Below are 25640 nucleotides of genomic sequence, written 5' to 3' on the forward strand. Positions count from 1 at the left end.
ATTTTCTCCAACTGATCTCCGTCAGCTGGAGATCAGTTGTAATAGCAGGAGATCTTTAGCTAGAACCTGGAGGTTGGCAGCCCTAGGAAGGGAAGACCTAGAAAACACATAGTGAAAGAAGAATGCGAGCTTTAAGCAGGCCTAAGACCGAGATGTTGTGACTGAGGCTTTTAATGTGGTACAATCATAAAGTAAAGTCTTTGAGAAAAAATTGTTATGTGAAGAGATATTTGTGTGAAATAAATTCACAGAAGACTTGGGGAAAATGCAGTGTCTTCTGTCTGCATATGGACATCACCATGACTAGTGACCCTTGATGAACCTATTCTCCACTTATCTTTCTAATCTATCTATATTCATGGGTCATTCTCTAGCAGCGAATTCCTCAATTTAGTTGGTTATTGAGCGAAGAAGCACTTCCTTTTGTCCATCCTTAATCTATTGGCCATTAATTTTATTGTGTGCCCCTGAGTTCTAATATTATGTGAGAGGGACAGAAAGTATCCTCTTTCTCCATTCCATGCATAATTTTATAAACTTCTACCATGTCCTCCATTGGACATCTTTTTTCCAAACTGAAGAGCCCCCACTTTTCAGACTGCCCATGTAGGAAAGGTGCTCCAGTTCCTTTGGTTACATTTCCCTGCATTTACTCCAGAGTTGCAATATCATTTTTGATTTACAGCAGCCAGAACTTTATGCAGTATTCCCAATATGGCAATACCATAGATGTATACAGGAGCATATTAATATTGGCTGCTTTATTTCCAATCCATTTGCTAATAATCTTTAGCATGGAGTTCAGTTTGTTTTTTCCACTGATGCCACACACCAAGTTGACATTTTCATTGAACAATACATTTTCTTCAACAATGCAGAGCATGATGTTTGTGTTTTCTTTCCATCCTGTTGTGTTTGAGCGCTAGAAACTGTCAGAGGTTTCATGTTCATCTGCCAGCTTGTTTATTTTGTAAATGAAACATTCATCTATAAAATGTCTCTATGGATCTGGAATAAAGCACCAGAATAGTTCTGTCCATGTTCCTGAAAAGGTGGAAGGGTGGAGCTTCACAGGTCAAAGGGGACGGAATTATAAAGTACTATGCCCAATCCTGACCAGACTTTTGCATGTGTGCTTTTTAAAATTTAATGTCAGTTCATCGCAAAGGATCATAGCACCATGGCAGAATGCATTTTAATAGGTTTTAAAACAAGTAAGAAAATTACTTTGGCTGATTAAATAATTGCTGGATTAGGATATAATGGTAGATTACATTGTTTTAACCAGGATTTAAACACCATTATGGCTTTTGTCAGTGGTCACTGTGCTTATCAAGTCGTTTTTTGTATAGAAATGTCACACACTATACTGCTTGCATTTAATGGCCTTTTAATGGCAATTTTCACATATTTTCCCCATGTATGTAGCTCAGGATTCCTTTGTGTGGTGCCCATTGGCACCGTGGCATCCACCAATGCTTCTCCTGGTACCCACCGAGCTTTTTAGAAAGTGGGCAGGGCCATAATAAGGCGGGGCTGGTTACTGACAGCCTTCATTCAAGTGAAAGGGTTTTCTTTGGCTGCCATAGCAGCCGCATCCACTGGAGGATCAGGGGGACTGTTAAGCACCCAGGGTTTCCTTAGTCTCCAGTCTCTTTCTCTCTCCCCCATGTGCTTTCTTTCATTTATTTTTATTCCCCTTTCTATTTCTCTGCCTCCTGGGGCAGACATTTTGGCTTTGGCTCCACCTACCGTGGCAACCATTTTGGAGTGGAACTCACCACTCCCTCTCAAAATTCCAGAAGTGCCTGCAGGCTGAAAAAGGATGAAAACCACTGGGGCTATATCTGCTGAATGAGAATCTAGCTTAAGCAAAAATTAATCTGTCAGACTTTAACGTGGTCCAAGATTCCTTTTCAGTATGCTATAACAGGCTTGGTGTGATTATCTAAATTTTGTCTCTGGAATTAGTTATTCATTTTGTGCCAGAATTTCACCAAAGCTCTGCTCTTGAGTTCGATCCCAACTAAAGTCGGTTTCAGGTAGTCAGCTGAAGTTTGACTCACACTTCCATCCCTCTGAGGTCGGTAAAATTAGTACCCAGCTTGCTGGGGGTAAAGTGTAGATGACTGGGGATGGCAATGGCAAACCACCCCATAAATATAGTCTGCTAGTAAACGTTGTGATGTGATGTCACACCATGGGTGAGTATTGACACAGTGCTTGCACAGGGGACTAACTTTGCCTTTTAATGAGGTATATATATGTATGGCTTTGACACATGAACCACCCAGCCTTGGTAAGGGATCAGACGTTTATGTATATACAGGTTCAATCTTGGGGGCAATATATCTGGTGAAATATGAGGTGGGGGAGAATCTAATTAATTAAAATATATTGGTTTGATTGCAAACATCAGACATGAGACAGAAGCCACTGCTGTCCTTTTCAAAGACTATGTCTGTATACCAATGCCAGATAACCTGGTATTGGTTCTTGTAGGTTATCCGGGCTGTGTAACCGTGGTCTTGGAATTTTCTTTCCTGACGTTTCGCCAGCAACTGTGGCAGGCATCTTCAGAGTAGTAACACTGAAGGACACTGTCCTTCAGTGTTACTACTCTGAAGATGCCTGCCACAGTTGCTGGCGAAACGTCAGGAAAGAAAATTCCAAGACCACGGTTACACAGCCCGGATAACCTACAAGAACCAATGAACTCTGACCGTGAAAGCCTTCGACAATAACCTGGTATTCTTTTCCCCAGTATTGTTAGGGCCATTTCCAATGGCTTTGTTGGTCTAAGAAAATGATAATTAGAAACAGATTATTTTTCTAGGTTAACCAGGAGGGGAGATACATGCCAAGATGTTGTAAAGGCAGCCACCTTATAGGATGGCATACTTCTGGATTCCATATAGCAATTTGGAATGTCAACCCAAGTTTCATTGGTTCTTTCACATGTGTTCTCTATGGTGAAAGTGGGTTAACTAAATCTGTTTCGACTTTGCTACAGGGGTCTATGCCAGGGGCTGTTTTAGCAGGCTCCAAATGAGGGAAGAGGGAGCGCAAATGCTGGTTCTTTCAGAGAAAAACCACACTAGACTCATTGCTTTTAAAAAAATTTTTCACTTGGGAGATAATTTTGGTTAACTCAGACTGTTGGCAGGACTGCTAATGTTGACAGATGGGAAGCAATAGAGATCAAGGAATCAGCCAAGTGCAAATCACCTGTATTTTGTTTCTTTACTGACAGAATGTCTTCAAGGACTGTTGTTTGAAATGGCAGGAGCAAGAGTAGGTTGAGGTTACTCACTGTGTCAGTTATAAACCTCTGGGGTTTGTTTTTTTCCTGGCAACTAATATGGAAGACATTTTAGAAGTTCTGTTTAGAGACTTGTGGCAGATTATTTTAGATATTTTCATCTTCCCATAGTCTGAATCATAAGGATTTGATTATGTATTTATTGAAAGATGTGACTATTTATGTTATTTATTTTTACATTTGTTTTTCTCCCGTAAACTACTTCCATTTAATTCTGTTCTACTTCATTTGATTGGTAAATAACTACTCAAATTTATTATACCATTTTATAAACTTTTACAAGAGTAACATATTCAGGAAAAATGTAGTACAGCTCTCTTGAGGCTATACTACTTCAGAACACAGGCAACAGTCCCTCCAGGTGGTCATACTGGGCCGCAAATAGAATTGCCAACCTCCAGGTACTAGTTGGAGATCTCCTGCTGTTACAACTGATCTCCAGCCAATAAAGATGAGTTCACCTGGAGAAAATGGCTGCTTTGGCAATTGGACTCTATGGCATTGAAGTCCCTCCCTTCCCCAAACCCCGCCCTCCTCAGTCTCCACTTCAAAAATACCCCACCGTTGGCAAAGAGGGACCTGGCAACCCTAGCTGCAAATGAGAACAATTTGGGGCCTTGTTGGGAAAGACTGAAACTCCTTGACCATGAAAAGCCGGCCTGTCAGGTAGAAGGGCTCTAGCCAAGTCTTCTCCCTTGCATGCTAAGGTCTACAGGCTGCACCTCTAAAAACACTCTCCCGAGGGTTAAGTCCCACTGAGTAGACCTGTTTATGATTGCACTGACAGTTACTGCGGAGAGATTTCTGGTCTCATGTGACACATTTGTTTATAAGAATCAACATGTGCATTTGGTTAGCGAGTTGGTAGTTAGACACCTCAGGAATCTGCCTTGAGAATTCTGTGATGATTTCACAAGGAATTTAAAAAAATCACAGAATTACTCTGGCATTCTGAACATTTTAATTATACTATCAGGGAATAGGGCTTTTAGTGTCTCCCACTATTGGGTGTTGATTTCAAACCATCTGAAAGCAAACTCCAAGCTCTGAGACAGGGAACAGGTGGACACCACAGTGAGAAAGGTATTTTTTTTTTAATCCTTTACAGGTTTACAGTGGCACCATGAATGAATAAGGGTGGGGGGACAGCTGATCATTCTTATCTGTTGAGTGGTGAGGGGAGAAGAGAAATTAAGAATTAGGAGGGAAGAAAGGTTGGTTGTAGATAGAAAAATATTTCTAGAATTTATTTTTGTGCAAAAACCATGGAGCTAGTATCCGTGGGTTTGGTTTGGTTTGGTTTTTACTCTTCCCATTTACTATTTCATCTCTTTTGAACTATTTTGGATGCCTTATTATGTCAAAGGAGTAGAAACAGGACACAGGTTGGACTGTCAACTGGAAATCCAGTAAAGGTTTACTGAACTTTGGTTCGTAGATGGAAATATGGTGAGCCATATTGAACGGGTACAGTCTTCTAAAGCCAAGCATGGGGGCAGCCAGGGGACATGGTGAGGAAGGTTACACAGGTTGCTTTCATTGAAGAAAAAAAGATTTTACATCCAAACACAAATAGATTTTAAAGTACATTTTTACCTAAGACCACACAAACCCCATATTTGAGCTGGCATCCTGGTGGTCAGGTCTGAAGGCCATCCTCTGGAAGAGCACGAGGAAGACTTTAAGGTTCAGTCTGTCCCCAGGAGAGGGAGGGAACACCACAGAACCAGAGTATTCCAAGGAGGGCTTGGAGAGTGTTTGGCAGCTTTAACACCTACAGGTTTTCTGTTTGCCCTTCACCCCTGACTCTACATGTGTCATAGTAATGAGAGAAGCTAGCAAGAGTTTTAAAATATCCAGGACTCCTGTTTTTTCTTCCTACCTCAGCTGCAGTCACATTGATGGGAAATAAGTTCCAGAGTAAGGCCTTCAGTAGCTCCTGATGTGAAGAACTTCGCTGGCTGTTCCTGGGGTTCCTAGTCTAGTGTGATCCCCCTCCATTCCTATCCTGCTGTGTTCTTCACCCATCCCATTCCCACTGTCTTCTCCAAGACTCAGCCTTCGCTCCTCTCCTTTCTGTTCACCATCTCCTCGCTTCCACCTCAACTCTTTTGTATTTGCATGAATGACTAAAGGAAATGAACTCAAGGATGGGGGAGGATTCTGTCCCATCCAGGAAGTGACAAGGTGATCCTGAGCTCCAATTTGTATTCAGATGGAGTTGTGCTGAACGAGGGGGAAAGGAAGTGTCACATTCTTTTTTAAAGAGAAAGTAGGAGTGTGACATTGATTCTGTGATTGTGGAGGGGGTGCTAATCCTTAATTGATAGTTTTTACATTTTATGATTTTTCTGCAAACCGGGGGGCTTCCCCCCGGCTTCTAGAAAAAAAATATCCCCTGGCCCCTTTGTGTGTGTGGTTTTTTTTTGCCAACCTTCTATGGTTTTTTACAAAAGTAGATATAATGATGAGAGATGTTTACAGTGCAATAACCAAAGACATTGTTGGGGGGTGCAAAACCTGGATATTGGTGATCTTGATGTCAGAGATGGGAGTAGATACTACCTAGTACAATTGTATCTCTGGAAGCCTTTCACTTCAGTAGGATATAGGAAATCCTGCATATTTCTGCAGGCTTGTCTTCTGGTATGCACATTGTACTGTTGGTATCAGCTTAAGCAGAGACATTGCCATGTTTCTATCACTGTTCTCAAGTGTCACTTGAGGGCCAGGAGACACCAGAGTGTTGCCAGTGGAATACTATAGCTATCAGGGTATGAACGTTATCAATGGTTTACAGGATGAGAATCAAAGTGGGTAAGAGCAACAACTACCAATAATACTGAAAGCTAGGTCACACCAAACGTATGAACAAAGTACAGAGTACATGGCTGCAGGGCAATAGATCAAGAACTATTTACATCATCTCAGAAATTTATTAAGACATATTAGCACCAATCAAGGATGTACATGTATCACCAGTCCTTCAAAATTCAAAAGTCCTCCTTTGTAATAATGGCTTATCAGATACTACAACTCTTCATAATCCTTTCAGTGAAAGAGAACCACTGGACAGTAACCAAATAAATCTGTAATCCTTCATTGGGACCAAAGGTGGGCTGCTGGCGCTAACCCTGTTTTGATGTTGTATTCCTCAGACTTAATCCTTGCATATCCAAGATAAAGTACATCAGCCAGTTGTCAACATTCAGATAAGCAGTGAGTCAGCCAAAGATGTGAAGTTCTAAACTTAGCAAGTTCTGGAAGTATAAACATTTTCAGTAAATCCAAAAGTAGCTTGACCCACTTCTCCAATTCTTAAACCATACCAGGAATCAAGGATGAGTTGATGTGTCCTGTAGCGACACAGGACACAAAACTGAATGTTGTTTGTTGACCTGTCACCACACTGGCTCTGAAGTGCTGAGAGGAATAAAAACATTCTGTTAGTCAATAAACTTAGGAGGAAGAGAGGTCCTTATTAATAGATCAGAAGGCTATCATTACCTAGGATGTACACATCTATTCTTTTGTCCCATGATGTTTTCCGGTGAGGCTGGTTTTGCAGATATTTGAAGTTAAGTTTAACCACAGATAATAATGGAATATGAAAATATGATTGTAGCTCTGAAGAGTGTTTTCTGTGTTTCAACATTGACCTTGAAAACCTTGAGGGTAGGTAGGCGGGTATAAATATCACAAATAAACAAGAAGACAGTGCAAAGCAGATGCTTCGCTTAGATCCTGTGTGGTGTAGTGAAGACCAAAGTTTGAATCCCTACTCTGCCATAGAAGCTCACTGGGTGATGTTGTGCTCATCACACACACCCAGACTAACCTACGTCACTGGGTTGTTGTGATTATAAAATGGAGGGGAAGAGAATGGTGTATGCCCCTATGCCTGGGACCATTTTAGCTTTGAACCCTCATATCCTAGGTTTGCCAGCTCTGGTGGGGAAATACCTGGAGATTTTGGGGGTAGAGTCTGAGGAGGGTGGGATTTTCAGTAAATCCAAAAGTAGCTGGACCCACTTCTCATATTCTTAAACCATACCAGGAATTAGGGATGAGTTGGCTTGTCATGTGGCGATGCAGGACACAAAACTGAATGTTGTTTGTTGACCTGTCACCACACTGGCTCTGAAGTGCTGAGAGGAATAAAAAATATTCTGTTAGTCAATAAACTTAGGCAGAAGAGAGGTCTTTATTAATAGACTGTTACCCAGGATGCCATGACAGCTTCGCTCTTCTGAGCAGGTCCTTCAGGGGGATGGCACCCTGCAAATGTTCAACTATTGCCCGTAGAAGTGCATTCTCTATTGTGGCCCCCATCCTAGTGGAATTGGCCTGACTAAGGCGGTCAGGAAGGCTCCCAAGTTTCTGTCATTCCTCAAACTATGTAACACAGAGTTATTCTGGAGGGCTATATTATTACAGAATGGTTATAAAGGGAACATGATTGTGTATAGCATATACAGGTTGAGTATGCCTTATCCAAAATGCTTGGGACCAGAAGTGTTTCAGATTTTGGATTTTTTTCAGATTTTGGAATATTTGCATATACACAATGAGATATCTTGGGGATGAGATACAAGTCTAAACACAGAATTCATTTCTGTTTTATATACACCTTATACACATAGCCTTGTACTATGGAATCCTGATGCTGCTTACTAACTGTGGATTTGTGGGGTTTTGGAATGCCTGCCACTGGTAAAGATTTCCATTTTACTCTTGACAGTGAGGTGGACAACACTGTGTGGGTGGCACAAGCGGCAGGTAAAACTTGGGAGGAAAGAAGGAAAACAGAAAACTATTTTAAAACCAAATGTGTACAAAAAAATGCCTTGCCAGTTTTGCATGTGTAATTTGAGGGTGTGTTTGTGGTTACTAGCGGAAGGAAAAAAATCACACATGTATTTAAAGTGAACTGACCATTTTTTATTAAAGGAACTTGCTGGTGACATGTTATCCTCCTTTAGGTTCCACATCAGCTTCTCCTCTTACCTAAAAAATTCATGAACCTACAACATTTCAGCAGTCCCATAATGGAGCCACACATGTTGGATATTGAACAGTCATTGCGCTATAGCAGTCATTCACAATTGTATTTTTGATTGTGATGATTGTCATCACAAGGTATTCAAGATGTGGGGATAGTAGAGGAGTCTACTAGAGGAGTAGACTTAAGGATTTCTCTGACGCTTTGCACTGGAACTGATGTGAAATCAATATGGGAAACTATATTTGTGACTCATTTATTTATGTATTTTTTAATCAATCTCTGGGCTCTCCCAAATGTGCCCAATGTGGCTAATCTGCCTGATGTTTTCCTAGCATGCAGCTTTCAATGGGACATAATAGTGACTTCGAAGAGATATCCCAGGCACATGGCCATCAACAATGGAGATAAGCGTGCATGTGTGTGAGAAAGAAAGCATGCAAGAGAGTGTAGTGTTTCACTGTTGCAACAACTGTGTCATTTCTGTTTTGCTCTTGTGGAATGATGGTTGTGATTTGATGATTCATTCAAGGAGACTGGAGGGGAGAAGGGAGGGCATGGCAGTGGAAATCTGGATTCAGTATAAAATGTCTCATGACAACTCTGTTGATGAGCTTCTACAGACTTGTCCCCATTTGTGCCAATTGGTATTACAGGGCCACCCAAAACTCCAGGTTTACCTTTACTCCTTCTCACAGTGCTGTTTACCTTCACAGCTAATTGCTCTGACTCATCAATGCAAGGTGCTAAATGGGACTAATCATGGGAACAGAGAGCCTTTCACTTATGAGAAAGTGGTGGGTCTCCAAACCAAGCTAGGACTGGCCAAAAACCATTACAGTCTGATGGCTGCTTTTGTGGCCTGGGCTCTCAGTCCGCAAGCAAGCATCCACATCACCAAAACCACCAGCGTAATTAGTGTTGCTATGACTGGAAAGGGTGGAAGCTTCGATTAAGGAGGTTCACCATGGACTTAGATGGATGCCCATGGAAAAATGAGAATCTACCATCTTGCTCCCAGGAGTGGCTTCTTTAGTTCACTGCTTAGGAAACTCACATGTAGCTGGCTATGCCCTGGCAATATTCCTGCCTTTCTCAAAAAAATAAAATAATAATCAGGATTTTTAAGACACCCTCAAGGGTGTGTGTGTGGGGGGGGGGGGGAGAGTGGTGTCAGTGTGGGTTGGACCTCCAGAAAGATACACACCTTCCAGTCCACATGATGTCCAAAGCTAGTTGACTCTTATCTTTCCAAGGAAATCATACTGAACCAGGCTTGGGAGGGATTGCAAAGTGGGGGCGGGAAAGGTGACTGTGTGTATGTACGTACGAATGTATGTACGTATTGGCCGTCTTTCTTAGGACTGCTGGAGAAATCAAGGCCTACCAAGAAACAGTGAAGGTGAGAGAAGGCCTGTGCCTTTGGTAGCACTTCTTTTAATGTTCAATCCCCTGAGGCATTTCCATTCACTACTCCCAGAGAGTGGTCCAAATGAGGGCACAGATTTGAAAGGTTTGGATAGCTTCGGGGCTAAAAAGCAAGTCTGAAGAAGAAAAATCAACACGTTGATCTTTCTAATGGGGGATCAGGCAGGTGACACTTTGCTGTAATTCAGGATGAGTGAGAAGGAGTTAAGGAAATATGGAAGATTTTGAAAAACATTTCATTATGAGGCTGAATGTGATTTATGAATAGGCAGAATTTAAGTCACGGATGCAAAAAGATAATTATACTGTAGATCAGTGGTTCTCAACCTTTTTCCGACAGTGGCCCCCTTCCGACCTTGTTTCCTTCCTGTGGCCCCCCTGTCCTACCAGTAGAAACGTAGCTATTTAAATGTTTTGTTTGTAAATAGCCAAGGAACAAAGAAGCATAAACAGCCACACAAAATGCACACAGCAATTTTCACCTGTGGCCCCCTTGGAATATCCTGGGGGCCCCTGGGGGGCAATATGGCCCCAGGTTGAGAACCACTGCTGTAGAGGGCTTCATTACCCCCTTTATACTCATTAGCTGTGTATTGTGAATATGGGACTCTACACAAGGAAATTATCCAAAACAGAATTGTTGTGGGGGTTAGGGACCTCAGATTATCTGAGAGAAACTACGGCTAGATGGTGAGTGCACCCTGCAAAAGGCAGTCACCACAGAGGGGCAGCGCAAGAGTGTTAAGAGGCATAAATTAGATGGCCAATGGCGGCAGCAACAGCAGCCCTCAGTTGGACAGTGTTCGTAGTCAGAGAGGGTGAGACCCAAGCAGGTAAGAACTATAGCGGCAGCCCAGAATATGAACACACAACAGAATGAAAAAAATGCCAGTGGTGTAATGGAAAGAAACACAGAAAGGCATGGAGAAATCAGCATTGGTAGTGAGACAGGAATCCCAGGTCCCTATTCAGTCTCGGAGAATGCATTATAATTCATATGAAGCTGCCTTATACTGAATCAGAATTCAGCAGTCTCTCTTTCTAATCACAACTCAGAAACTGTTAAAGGTGGTATAATGCTCAGCATTAGGCAGTTTTGAGCAAACAGCCGTTGAATGGCATCTATCCTCCCATGCATGGTAATTCTTTCCCAGTGGTAAAAGAACCATATCCGTCTTCTAAGTTTAGATGAAAACCAGGGGTGCTTTCACAGCTTGTCCTACCTAAGCCACTTGCACTATACTGAGGTTGAAAACCAGGTCATTTAATGTGATATACCCTCACTAATATTTCTGCTTTGTAGAGAAAAGAACATCCTGTCAGGTGTGATGAAGGCATCCGGCTGTACTATCTCAATAAGCCAAACATGACATTTTTCTGCAAACGATAGGTATACACATTTTCCTGTGTAGAATAATAGTTCTGTAGGAAAATCAAAATACGTGAAGTGGCTCCTAGAAGAACCAACTTCAGTGCTTAATTTGAGGTAAGGCTTTGACATATATTTTGGAAACTAAAACTTGATCCTGGAAAAAGTATCTTCCATTAGATGGTATTTTTTCTTCACTGCGTATACATGTTGATTGATAAAGAATCAAGTGAAATGTGTCCTGATGGTTACTATAGTGAGTTTCTTAGAATGTTAAAGAGAGGGAGAAATGGAGAAGGAAAGGGTGGTCAAAGGATGGAATGTAGCCCTCATATGCAGAGGCAGTGTACTTCGGAATGACACTTGCAGCTAGTAGTAAGATGCGATGTTTGTTGATTTCTCAAAAACATCTGGTTGGCCACTGTAGAAAATGGAATGCTGGACTGCATGGGCCATAGTTGTCCTAGGGTGTCAGAAAACCTTGGGTCAACCCTGGATGGGTCACTGTACCATGCAGATTTGGACTTACGGGTCACCATATCCAAAGGTTAGGAACCACTGAGTACTGAACAATTAATGGGTTCACTTCAAGGTTCTGGTTATCACCTACAAAGCCCTTAATGGCCTTATAGACCCACCTACATGCAGGATCATGTCTGGTGCCATACTTACCAATGACAGCTTCGCTTCGCCAGTTTCACTTGCCCGATCAAAGCCTTCTGGAAGAGCCACCTGCAAATGGGAAAAACCAGCAACTGTCTCTTCACATGTATTCTCTGTGGTGGCTTCTACGCTGTGGAACGGCCTGCCTGGGGCAGTCAGAAAGGCTTCCACCCGGCTATCATTTCACAGAACGTGCAAACCAGAAACGTTTGGGAGGGCATTTTAATACAGGAATTAGAATTGTAGTATAATGGAACAGTTCAGAGGCTTGCTTTTATAAGGGAGAGACTCTTAGTCTATTGCAATGTTTATTTTATACATTGCCCACCTTTTACTGCATTGTCTTCTACTTTTGTAATCTACTTCTGCCATTATGGCTTATTATGCCTGAACAGTTTCCCCCCCATTGTTTTTCTTGTTTTTTACACTTTCCCATTTCTATAATCCTAGTTCAACTGCACTGTTTATTGGACATCTTTGCTGTCTGATTCAATTTTTAAAAAAAATTGTAATCTACTTTGAGTCTCAGTGAGAAAGGCGGGCTATGAATTAACAGAATAAAATAGTCCTCTCCTAAGAGTGGCAACTTAGTCACGTGTTGTTTCACTAAGTAGGGTTAAAAGGATCATAGGGTGACAGGGATTTTGGGGGGGGGGCAGGGAAGGTTGGCAGCAATCAAATCCCTAACTAAATCAAAGAGCTGCTTGAAATCAGCCTTTGACTTGTGTATACTAAGATCCAAAGAGGGGTGGGAGAGAAATTCCAGTGTCCTTACTTTAACTCCTAATGAGCTTCCTTTACTGTCAAATAAGTGCTTGAAATAGTTTCCTTTTTTCTCTGGCCAGTGCTGAATTTCACAATAGACTGTCTGTAGAAACAGACTGCAAAAATTCAGAACAGACAGCATAACCAAGAAGCCGTTGCCAGCTGTCCAGATACCAACCAAAGAGCTGGTGTTCAAATCTGGATGGCACTTTGGACTCAGTCTTGCAAGGTTTCTATAAGTGAGAGAGAGAGAGAGAGAGAAGGCAGGAGTAGCATGGAATTAACTAGGCAAGGCAGTGCTGCTTTTGACTGATTAAAAAAGTTAAATTGCAATATTTATAATTGCAACATCTGTTGGTATCTAAATATGGCCCTGCGGCATTAACCCATGTCTCAGAGTCCCCTTTATTCCTGGAAATTCTAATTGAATCAATGCAGAAAATGAAACCTACAATATTCTTTTATAAATATTTGATGTTGGTTAATAAATATGATATACAGAGTCTCATGAATGAATGGAATAAGGCGCTAGATTTCCCTATTTTGCTAAAGCAATCGGCTATGGCCTTGAAATTTATACCTGCTCTTATAGGTGTAAACATTGGGGGGGAGGGCTGAGCCACACACACATACCGGGCAACCAGTTCCAGGCAATATTGACCAACTCACACAAGGGACACACAATTGCAGCTCAAGCACAGGTCTGCCCTACCATCCTGTTGTATCATATTACAATTTCCATTATTCGTTGGGGCTTTGTTCCTGTTTGCTGGTATGCATTTGTGTGTTTTTTAAGAATGTATACACTGCCGTAAAAGACCTGTGCCTACGGCCCATGCAGAATAGCTTAGTCCTTAACCCTGGCTGGCTTCACCCACTTTCAATGCAGCAGCAGTCAGACTGCAAGGCCTCTGTTGGGCCCAGCATACTTGCTTGGCTCCAATTTACATTTGGGAGTGAGTCTTTATTTTATTTTACTTTTCAGTTACGTTATCATTACACTGTATTTTGGAAATGGAATACTGGGGAAGGGTAGCGCCTATGTTTCCTTGATGAATTAGCCATGTTTGTTTTCTTGCTTGCTTGCTGTTGCTTTTTGCTGTGTGTGGAATGGGTCTATGCATCCTTGATTGAAAACAGGTTTATTTGTCATGGTAGGGGGGGGGCTGTTTCAGCCACTCCTAAGCGCTTCTTTCAAGTTTCATTTCATTTTTAAACGGTGAGGTGGTATCTGTTGAAGAAAAGGACAGTTCCTAAAATGGCAGCTTGGGTACTGTCTCTCTGTAGCAAAGAGAAATAGGGTTCCCGCGTCCCTGTTCCCCACCAGTGGGAGGTTTTTGGGGCGGAGCCCGAGGAGGGCAGGGTTCGGGGCGGAAAAGGGACTTCAATGCCATAGAGTCCAATTGTCACAAGTTTGGGAGGGGGGATGTAGATCAGAGGCCTTTTAAAAATTTATTTTTGCCTTGTGTGAAGCCCAGAGTTAACATTGGCAAGGAATGTGCACTCTGTACATGTTCATGCTCTTCATTTTGCTGTTACCTAAAAAAAATTTTTTTTTTTTTAAAGAAATATATTTAAAAAATTAAGAGACTTTGGTTAATAACTTTGGCTGCAATCGTGTGCATGCCTTCTTGGTATGTCCAATTCTACATAGTAACATTGACATCTGAGTAAACATGCATAGTTTATGCTGGAAGCTTGATAGAGAAGAGAGATATTCCCATATATTGGCATAAAAAGTAGGATTGGAAGGAAATACTCTAATACCCATTTCTTCATGCCTGCTTATAGTCCTTGTTCTGGCCTTTATGCTTCAGTAAATGTAGTCACAAACTTTAATGAATATCCATGAAAGCGGAAAACTCTTTTTTTCAAATTAATCAACTGGGCCTAAGAATTCTGCACATGCTAACTATTTCTTCACTTTATTTCATCACCATTAATAGACAGACGCTTATGAAGATATGTAGCATTTTTTAACAAAGTGGTTTTTTAAAGGGTTATGCGCAGATTTACTTCTTTTAGACTCTCACTTAAAATTTATTAAACACGAGCCTCAACATGCTTATAAAATAATTCCCATTTCTCATGATGCTCCTCAAAAGTCACAACACTGTTTGCGTTTAGCATGTTGGTCATTTTTGCCAAAATACCATATTCCATTAGTTTATCTTTCCATTCTTCTATATTTGGAAGGAGCGATTGCTTCCATTTCCTCGTTAAAACCACCCTCGCTGTTGTAGTAGCATATTTGAATAGATTCATCAAATTGATTGTCCTTCGGGATAATGTCTTAAAAAATTGGCAACAAAGAATTTACTAATTTGTATGGAATGCGAAAAAATCAAGAGTGAGATTCAAAGTACTCCAAGATGAAAAGAAAAGGGGAGGGTTTGGCCTACCAAACTTGAAACTGTATTATCAAGCCTCGTGTCTCGTCTGGATTGTTGACTGGATCAAATTTCTGATGGACAGGAAACTGGTATTGGAAAGAGCAGACTTGCCAGTTGGATTCCATAATATACTTTGGACTGTCAAATCGACAACGGAGTTAATTAAAACAAAACAAACTTTGCAAGATTGCAATGTTAAACCAGCTCTACTAAAAGTTTGGAATATCTATTAAAAAAGGATAAGTCCATCTCCACCTGCAATCATGTCCCTGACCGAAGCTTATCAGTATGTATCTACTGCAAAAAGTTGCGGCTACTTAATGTATAAGGATATGATTGATGACTCAGGGGAAATCAAACAAATGCCTGCAATGAAAAAGATGAGCAAAGACTTAAATTGGCTGACATATCTTCAGTTGAGATCAAGGCTTAAAGAAGATTATTTAAAAACTGGCAGTCTGAGACCACAAACAGAATTCGAAACCACGATAGTCAATCATCAAGACCATCTACTTGGGAGGATGTACAAATTATTATTAAGATATGAAACAGAAACCAAACAAGTAAAGACCAACATGATTAAATGGATGCAGAATTTTGGAGAAATGGGAAGCATTATGTACCACAGAAATTAAATTTACAGCTAGTCAGGAAATTTGCGAAAATTGGTACAAGATGTTTTACCGATGGTACCTTATTCCTAATATGAAAAAGAAGATGAACAAAAAAGATAAGACGGCCTGTTGGGAATGTAACGAATCAGACGGCTCTTTTTATCACGTATGGTGGACCTATCCAAGATTACAGATGTATTGGAGAAGCATTCATCAGGAATTCCAAAAGATGTTCCAGCAAAAATTTCCTCTTGATGCCAAAAATATGGGTCTAGGCATCATAACAGTATATTCCTGAAGGGGCCCCCAAATGGTTTCAGGAAGCGGCATGACCTCTATGCCGGCATCCATGCCACTTTCACCATGCAAACTGGCATGGACGCCAGCATAGGGGCACTTACGTTGGCCCTCCTGGACCATGGTGGCAGCGGCGCAAAACATCATTGGAAGCGCCATGATGATGCTGTGGCCACGACGTCCCCAGCCGCTGCCTCTTTCAGGAATGGGCTGCAAATGACCTATATCTCTTTTCAGATTCAGAGAAACTGCTCTTTCTCCTCTCAGACACCAATCCAGTTGTCTCCTATAGAGTCTCACTCTTTGCCTTAGCAGCCAAGAAAATTCAGGCTAAAGCTGTATTTAACTGGGGCATTTAATGCATTTAATGACCAGCATTTTTTGGTCAGACTGTTTTAATGTTATTATGTATGACTAGGTTTTATGTGACAGATTGTAATGGCATTCAGCCACAAACAATAAACTTTTATTGTATCACTTTACTCTATTATGTGAACAAGACAGGCAAATTCACCTTCATCGTTCCAGGTTGGCTGTCAAATTGCGATAATTTCAGCTACCTTCTCCTTCCTTTCTCATCAGACCACATGCCAGTTTATGACTGCTCTCTAAAGCATGGCTCCCTTGAATGGTTGCTTCTGAATGAATCCCTCCAAGAACGGGGAATTGATGCCATTTCCGCACTTGAAAAAGCATGTGGGGGGGGGGGAGCAAGAGTGCCTCAGCCCGCTTCTCTTTGGGCACAATAAAGATTGGGCCCTCAAAGCATTTTTAAATTGCTTTAAAATGTTGGCAGCATCCATGGGTCAGACCTATGGTGCACAAGGGACGAATGGTAGGTGGTTGGCTGCACAGGTGTAGGATGAGGGAAGGTGGGCCAGATGTCAGAGCCAACCCCTCTCACAGTCTCAGCAGCAGCCTCCATCCCTCCCTGTTGCAAGCATCAGAGGCACAGCCAGAGCCAGCAGCCAGGACGGGGAAAGTAGGGGTAGCCGAGTCAAACCCAGCCTGGGCAGCATCCTTTGTCTCTCGCTGTCACTGAATAGAGGCTCAGGCTTGGTTTTCTGTATGGTATTTTCTACTTTTATTTACCAGTCAGAGGACTCAAATACTGAATATGGACAATCTAGCTCAAAATCAGAGAGCTGGCAACCCTATGGCCATTTATGCATGGAAGGTTTTGCCTTGGATTTGCTGCTCTATAGATGCCCATTTTCCCCATCCGATTTCTCAAAACACTACATGGGGGCCCATTTTTGAATTTTAAGAATTTGGATGGGGAAAATTTGTATCTAGAGGGCAACAAATCCAAAGCAAAACCTCCCAGGCATAAATGGTCTGTGTGACATCTCTAGTCAGCGTGGTGTAGTGGTTAAAAGTGGTGGCTTGGAGCAGTGGAGTCTGATCTGGAGAACCGGGTTTGATTCCCCACTCCTCCACCTGAGCGGCGGAGGCTAATCTGGTGAACTGGATTTTCCCCCCCACTCCTACACACAAAGCCAGCTGGGTGACCTTGGGCAAGTTACAGCTCTGTTAGAGCTCTCTCAGCCCCACCTACCTCACAGGGTGTCTGTTGTGGGGAGGGGAAGGGAAGGTGATTGTAAGCCGTTTTGAGTCTCCCTTAAGTGGTAGTGAAAGTCGGCATATAAAAACCAACTCTTCTCTTTTATTTGCGAGTGGGAGAACCACAACAACCACTGAATCTGTGAGAAATTTAAATTCTGTGTCAGAAACTGGATTTTGCAAAGCAGAATCCATGTGTGCAGAATCAAAACAATGAACCACCCATCCTATGATCTCTGCTTGTATAATCTATAATTCCCATATCGTATGTGTGCATAGGTAAAAAAATTTATCAAGCATGTCCAGTATTTTTATTGAAACCACTGGGCAACCCTAATGGCCTGGCACCCTTGCTGTCTGCATAAGAGGTAATTCCCAAACAGGCAGCTTTATGGGGTGGGGGGCTTCACACCCCACTGGAGGGTTCTGCCTCATTACTTGAGGCCACTGTCTTAGGCATGCTACAAATTGCATTTCTGTTACTAGTTTAATTTTATCAAAACTTCCCACTGAAAATACTGTAGTTTGATGAGGGCTGAGTTACTTAGTGTTACGTGTGCGCAAACCATACAAAACCATAATTCCCAAGGTTCTTTGTGGAAATGAAATTAATATGAAACAAACTGGTCTTGCTTGTGTAATTCAAAGCTAATGCTGCATAATGGTTGAGAGCTGTGACCAAGAAACTCCCAGCCATCATCCTAGCAAACAACCTATCCTTCAGGGGGTGCTCAGCTTCCACCTGCAACAGGCAGATCATGATACTGGCTTTTCTTGCATGGAGCTCTGAAGGTTATCAAGGGAGCGTCTGAGAACTAATTTGAGCATGTGGGGAAAGCACTCTAGCCTCTCGACAAGTGTTCTGAGAATCTCAGCTATATGGAAAACCTCGTTTTAATGTGGGTTGTTTGCTGCCTTGCAAAGCAAAGAGTACCGCTGTATTGCTTTTTATGATTCCCTATGAATACTACTAAGAAAGCAAACGACCATCTGAAATTGCATCTCATGTCTGGTACAGGACAGAAATTCAATAGTGCCACCCTGTGGTTAAAATGTACACTGCCACCATAAAGACATGATTTATTCCACTCTCCTTTCTAATCGACATGCTGTTTCTCCTACATGGAAGTTACTTCTGTGAAGGAATAGGCGTGTTCACCACCTCATGTGAAGAACTCACATCTTATTTGTTTTGTTACATGTTCAGAAGGCACTGCAAGCATTCTTTATAGCAAACCTTCTCCTCCTCTTCACAGTTAGTCATGTATTATTGACAGGTAGCTGACTCTTTGGGAAACAAATGTTTAATTTCAACCGTCAATGTCACACAATTTCTCACTGTTTTTCCCCTTTTTTCTCTGAATCAAGATATAGATGAATGCTCATTTGAAAGGACCTGTGACCATATCTGTATCAACTACCCAGGAACTTTTGAGTGTCTATGCCATGAAGGTTATACGTTGTATGGAATGACACACTGTGGAGGTTCGGATAATTTTTTGTATTACTTTTCTTTTGCATGTAATCTTTTACTGTGCCAGATCTTTCCTTAAAACATTGTTACTGCAGTGGCCAGGGGGATGGGGAGACACTGCCGGAGATGTGAACCACGGTGGGCATTCTCCGGTCACTGCCTAGCTAGGAGGACCTCTGCAAGTCAAGAAACTGAGCTAGAAAATTACTTTAATCCCAACATTTCTCCTCAACATTCTCCTATGCAAATTTTCAATGTTTCATATTCACCCGGTATTCTCTCAATGCTTGGAAGACTCTTCACGAAATATTTTGTATCTGTACTTCAGATGCTATTTTTTAATTTCAGTCACATATATAACAGCCAACAAAATCTGCAAGGGGGACCATCAAGGCTAAGAATAGCTCTTTGTACAAATCTGAGGAAACCATTAAAGTAAAGAGGGAGTGGGGTTCAGTTTAAAAAAATAGCGCCAAGATCTCACAAAACTATATTGAGAGATTTCGACTGATGTTTGGGGTTGCCTGGTCAATCCCAAAAGCTGACCGAGATATTGCAAAACTACTTTGCTGCCATTTGGGGTTACCTAGGCAACCTGCAATAACGTCACCAAGGCCCACAATGTCCACTGAGGAGAGAGAAGGTAGGGACAGAAGAAGGGGAGCCTGCAGGGTGTGAGGGAGTAAAAGCCGAGGACAACATGGGGCAAAAGGGAGGAAACAAAACCCAACAAGGGGAGGGGCCAAGCAAGGGGTTGAGAAAAGAGGGAGAGGAAGAGAACCACAGGTGCTGGGTGGGTGAATAAGAGTCCTCCTTCCCTGCAAGCCCCCTCTTTTATATTTGACTGTTGATATATTGAAGTATATGCTAGCTGAAAAGTATTTGTTACCTGGTACTTGAAGATATATGATAATCATATGCAAAACCATTATTATTTGATGGCTGACAATATCAAAATAATTGAGAGATGTTAACCGAAGAAGCATGAGAAGGATGGATCCACTTAGAGCAGCGGTTCCCAACCCCAAGGGGGTCGCAAAGTGTTTTCTGGGGGGTCGCCGAGCCCTTGTACAAGCCGCCGAGCCCTGGGAAACACCCTCCCCCCGGCTCCCAGGGCTCGGCAGCCACCCGCACCTGGTCTGGAGCCCCTGGCGGCCGCTCGGGCATCACCGCCTTACACCCGGAGAGCGGCTCCGCGTTCCCCTGCCTGGGCTCCGCAGAGCCATCAGGGCACTTCTCGGCTCCTCAAGCCCTGGCTTGACTGGGCTCTGAGGGGGACAAGCCCGGCGTTTGCACCGCTTCCCTCGCTAGAGTTGGCGAACCATTACCCCCCCCTTCCCCAGCAGCTATTACACTGGCTGGCTCCAACGCTGCTTTCTCCCATTCGCGCCGCTAGGGTGGGAAAGCCAAGCCAGGCGGGGAGCCTTACAGGTGGGAGGGGGCGGGAGGGCGTGCCCGGCTCTGCCACGTTCGCCCTGATGCTGCGCCAGACTCACCTTCACCTCGGGAAACGGCGCTGCTCCTTCTGCTTCCCCCCTCCTCTGCTCCTCCGTCTTGGGCCTTTTATGCCGGGGAGGTTGTGCCTGGGATTTTCTGCTCTCTGGATGCACGTTTCCCCCATCCGGATTCTCAAAACTCAACAATCAGCCCCCGTGCAGAGTTTTGAGAATTCGGATAGGGGAAACACGCATCTAGAGAGCGGCAAATCCAAAAGGCAAAACCTCCTAGGCATAAGTGGCCTCGCTTTATGTATTCCCAGCGATATATTAAGTCTTGCCAGTAAGACTCTTCTAGCTCCTCTGCAAGCGGTACTTAATTCTCTGATCAAAATTGTGACTCAGTTCTGGTGTGCTATGTATCAATCATATCCAAATGTCACCATGCTCGCCTTTCGAGTTTTAATTCCATTTGCCTCTACATATCTCTGCGAGAGTGGATTTTCAACGCTTCTTCATATCAAAACAAAGGCAAGAAACAGACTAAATGTTGAGGATGACATGAGGTTGACTTTAACAAACACTCAGCCACGAATTTTGAAGCTGGTTACCCAGATGCAAGCACAACCATCGCATTAAATATTAATTAATTATTTAATTAAATTAGTTAATTAAATATTACATTGGAATTATATTCTGAAAAATATTTTAATTTTTAATTTCTTTATCCTATTGAAAATGTCATTTTATGGCTTTATGCAAATGTGGCGGGGATCGCAGGTTACTTGACAATTGTAAAAGGGGGTCGCGACTTGAAAAAGGTTGGGAACCACTCTGTCTTAAATTTCGAATGTCGAGATAAAATTGAAATGCAGAACTGAATACTTGCAAATAATCATTTCAGTTCTATCAAGAAACAAATCATATGAATCCTTTGCAAAATATATGAATCCCCTCTCACACAAAAAGTGCACTGGGGAGAAATTATATTCTAATAGCAAAGTTGGCCAAATCTGAGGATACTTAAATCCGGTGATTGGGGCTGTAAACAGGCAAGACAGATATTTCGACAAACCTAAACAACATCCCAGGTTTGCAGAAAAATCTGAAATTTCCGACCTCGGGATATAATAGTGTGAGACAAGAGAGGGACGAACCAGGGATATACTAACCATCTATAAAAGACCTATGCCAAATTCCATTTATCTAAGATCTTTGCCAATTAGAAGCCCTACCCGTATGCCTCCACTATCAACTTAAACCAGTTTCTGATACATTTAATGCTCATGGCTCCCAACAAGGAACCTGAGAATTGATGAGGGGTCTTTTCAGCAGTTGTCCTAGGAAAATCCTGATGGTTACATCAATTTTTATAAAAGTCAAAATGGACTATGCAGCTGATCTCGTTGCTGTCAGGTTGTCCATGTGAAGGAGCATATTACAGAAACTTTCAATAGTGTAAGCAGTAATTTAATCCAAAGCCTGTAGATGTTGTTTCACGTGAAAGGACGCTCATGGATGGTATACACTGCTTTTCCAGTATCATTCATGCATCTCATCACAGTGCAAGATTAATTCATTTAAATATTCTTTCAGATATCGATGAATGCAGCATCAACAAAGGGAGCTGTGGCTATGGATGCCTGAACACAATGGGAAGTTATGAATGTGTTTGTCCACCTGGGAAGAAGCTTAACTGGAATAAAAAGGATTGTGTTGGTAAGCAGCATTTCACAGTTCACATTTTCTCTACTTTAAAAAAAACTGCTTATAGGAAAGTATATTTTTTGAGGATGACAGTGGCCCAGTTCAGGTCTTGCTGAACACTCTCATAATCTCAGCTAGGGGATTGAGTGCCTCAAAGGCTTGTGGGGTCTCTCTTTCTTCCTCCCCCCTCTCATCACATGAAAATCCCCCTCTCCCCTTCATCTTAGAAACGGGCAGCCCATTCCTGAAGGGGGTGTGGATCCTCAGCGGCCGGGAGCAGTGCAGCCATGCTGCCTCTTCAGAGCCTTCCCAGCCACCACGGAGACCAAAAAAAGCATTTTTAAAAATAAATGCATTTTTAAAAATAAGATTTTTAAAAAGGAGGGGAAATGCCCCATAGCACAAAGCAAGACTGCACCACCAAAAAAGGTGTGGGCCTTCCATGCTGGTGTGGGCCTTCCCTTCTGGGAAAGCCCTGCTGGCGTGTTTGCCCCGTGCTGGCATAGGTGCCACTTTATTCTGTGATAAGGTGGCGCCTATGCCAACGCAGGGGTCATGCCAGCTCCAAAGGAGCTTCCCCACCCTTCAGGAATGAGCTCAACTTGTGGGACAGGTGACCTCCTGCACCAGATTTTCTTTTTGTTTTAGTAAATGTGGTTAGCTTGAATAACAGTTTACAAATCCATTCCTAACTGGCACTTTCACTAACCACAGCAAATCATAGTGCTGCACCCTATTTCACTCTAGAAATGAAAAAGATGGAAGCATTCATGGGTGAAAGGGGAGGGGGTAAATGAACAAATCCTGTAAGCTCAGAGAGCAAAATCTCCTTTTTTGAAAGCTAACAAGCTCAGTCCTGGCAGTCAACACAAGTACACTGCGTAGTCTGACTTGCTACAGTACTTGTATTGGAAATACAGTACAGTATTGGAAATATTTAAGGCTTTTAAATTTGCACATGGTATTTATCCTTAATTAGGTTTTCCACACAACTGTCAGGTATGCAAGAGTTGCAGTGCTGGCAATAAACCCATTTTAGCATTGAAAGAATTCACATGTCCTTTTTTGTGGCAAATCCAGGGATCATCCAAAGATAGTGCCAGGTAACTATGATCTGGCCCCTATGGTCCCTATCCTTGCTAAATTTATTTTGAAGAACCCCATTCCTCTTCTTGACAAATGTCAGGGCATTTCCCGGCTACTTGGAGCATAAATTACACAATAGAAAAATAGATACTTTTTTCTGAGAATATACATTACCTGTTGAGTTCCATTTGTAGGCATTTCATTACAAGAGTAAGAATTTATGCCTCTAATATTTATATGTATCTGAACTCATTCAAAAGTGACTCAGACATTTTAAAAAGTAGTTTGGTGACCAGTTCAAACTGAGTGTGAGAAACAAAAGCAACTTACTGAGTTGAAGATACTGGCCAAAGGAAACTGGAACTGAATAAAAATTTTAAATCATTCTGTATACCCCCAGTTAGGTTGTATTTATTTTGCAGTGTAGAACAGAGGTTCCTAAGAGGAGGAATAACAAGCACAATTTACCGATTTAGTGGGCAAAAATTAGGGGCATTCTGGATTTTAGGCAGCAGCTTTTCCCCACTCGCTGTGGTTTCTGACAGCAAGCAAAGGTGAGGCCCTGCAAAAGGTGGCAGAAACCAAATAGGAATCAAAGGTAACATTCAGGGGTTGACTGAGGGCCACCAGGCACAATAGTCTCTTCGAATGCATGGGGTAGAGAAAGGGGATAGAGAAAACCTTTCCTCCCTCTCCCAAAATGTTAACACTTGGGATCATCCAATGAAGCTGATGGATAATAGACAAGGTTACCAGGTGCCCGCTAATGGCGGGCAATCTCCCGAGGATGCCTGACGCTGCCCACCCACACTCAGCTGTTGGGCGGGCGGAAGCAGGCCGGCTGAAAGAGGGGGGGAATGATGTGCATCAGTGCGAGATGACATCATTTCTGGCATGACGCAGAAGCGCCATCATCACACAAGGGGCACACTCTATCACTTTCCCCAAAACTCTGTGGAAACCAGAGTTTGGGGGCAAGGGCTCGAGCATCTCCCCAGTGCGATGCCGGTTCTTCCGCGCCAGAAGTGTTGTCATCATGCACACACAGATCGCCACCCCCTGTATCCACCTCCCAGCATCTCCTGCTGGTTGCCAGGAAGGACCAGGAAGGACTGAGAAAAGGGGTGGAGGTTGGCAGGCCAAGACATGCTCGGTGGGCAAGGTTCAGCATGGCTTGGCTTGCAAACTGGACAGAGCTGGTCTGTTATACTCCTGTTTCACCTGAACTGTATATGATTTCCTCTTGCTTCTTCCTCAGAGATGGTGAAATGCCTTCCAAGCAGCAAGCCAGCTCCAAATGCTCGGTTGGTGTGCAGCAAATCGGGAGGACTTGAGAGCTGTTTCTTATCGTGTCCATCTAATACACTTTTTGTTCCAGGTTGGTACAGAACAGTATTTTTCTTTTTCCTACTTGACAAAATTAATCCTTTTCTTGTCATATTCATTATGCCTTAAACACTAATTTAGTATAAACTGGCTTCTTCAAGTCCAAAACTTGAAGAAACGCAGTAAGTGGCAAAGACTGAGCCCCATTCCACATTATCATTTCTTTGCACAGGTAAAGATAAATGTGGTCTGGTTTTCATTAACACGCTTTTTGTTTACCGTATATACTCGCGTATAAGCCGAGTTTTTCAGCCCAAAAAAAGGGCTGAAAAAGCTGAACTCGGCTTATACGCGGGTCAATATAGTAGAGGAGGGAGGAGGGAGGGGGGAACTTACCGCCGTCACCGCCACCATCGCCGCCGGGCCCGTGCAACTTTCCCTGGTCGGCAGCGACCTGCAGGGGCCTCCTGCAGGCCCAGGAGGGCTGCGTGGCCGCCGCCGGCAGGCCCGCACAGCTTCCTCCAGCCGGCAGGGGCCTGCAGGGGCCTCCTGCAGGCCCAGGAGGGCCGCGCCGCCACCGCTGGCTCGCCGCCTCTCCTGGTGAGTAGGGGGTTCAGGGGCTCTTCCCCCTCCCCCCCCTTGGATGGCACTGGGGTCGGGGTGGGTTGGGAGGGCCCGGGAGGCCGGCGGGAGGGCGACCTGGGGCAGGGGCGAGATCATCCCTGCACTCTAAAATGGCAGCCGCCATTTTAGAGCGCAGCATTATGGGTAAAGGGAATTTCTTACTGACCCTCGGCTTATACGCGGGTCAATAAGAAATTCCCTTTTCTGGCCTCAAATTTGGGGGGGGTCAGCTTATACTCGGGTTGGCTTATACCCGAGTATATACGGTATATATAAATGCTATAAAAATGGTAGTACTTCCTACAATTACCTTCCTTTTAAGTAATGTGTTAATCATAGAATCATAGAGTTGGAAGGGACCACCAGGGTCATCTAGTCCAACCCCCTGCACAACGCAGGAAATTCACAACCACCTCCCCCCAACACACCCCCAGAAGATGGCCAAGATGCCCTCCCTCTCATCATCTGCCCAAGGCCACAGAATCAGCATTGCTGACAGATGGCCATCCATCTGTCAGTTAATTTCTATTCCTGAATACTTACTATAAGAGTGGCAACAAATGATAAACCC

General features: G+C 43.0%; 1 protein-coding gene across 4 annotated transcripts in view; it reads left to right on the top strand.

Annotated features, from left to right (window-relative positions):
• The window catches only part of SCUBE1 (signal peptide, CUB domain and EGF like domain containing 1), a 173412-nt gene that overhangs the window by 127407 nt on the left and 20365 nt on the right, over nt 1-25640 (top strand). For all 4 annotated transcript variants that reach the window (XM_056846059.1, XM_056846056.1, XM_056846057.1 and 1 more), the window contains 3 exons: nt 18785-18901; nt 21923-22045; nt 24378-24497. In XM_056846059.1, the coding sequence (XP_056702037.1) occupies nt 18785-18901; nt 21923-22045; nt 24378-24497 (360 nt within the window). The remainder of the gene's footprint in view (nt 1-18784; nt 18902-21922; nt 22046-24377; nt 24498-25640) is intronic.

Source organism: Euleptes europaea, chromosome 3, assembly GCF_029931775.1.
Source record: "Euleptes europaea isolate rEulEur1 chromosome 3, rEulEur1.hap1, whole genome shotgun sequence".
Lineage (NCBI taxonomy): Eukaryota > Metazoa > Chordata > Lepidosauria > Squamata > Sphaerodactylidae > Euleptes > Euleptes europaea.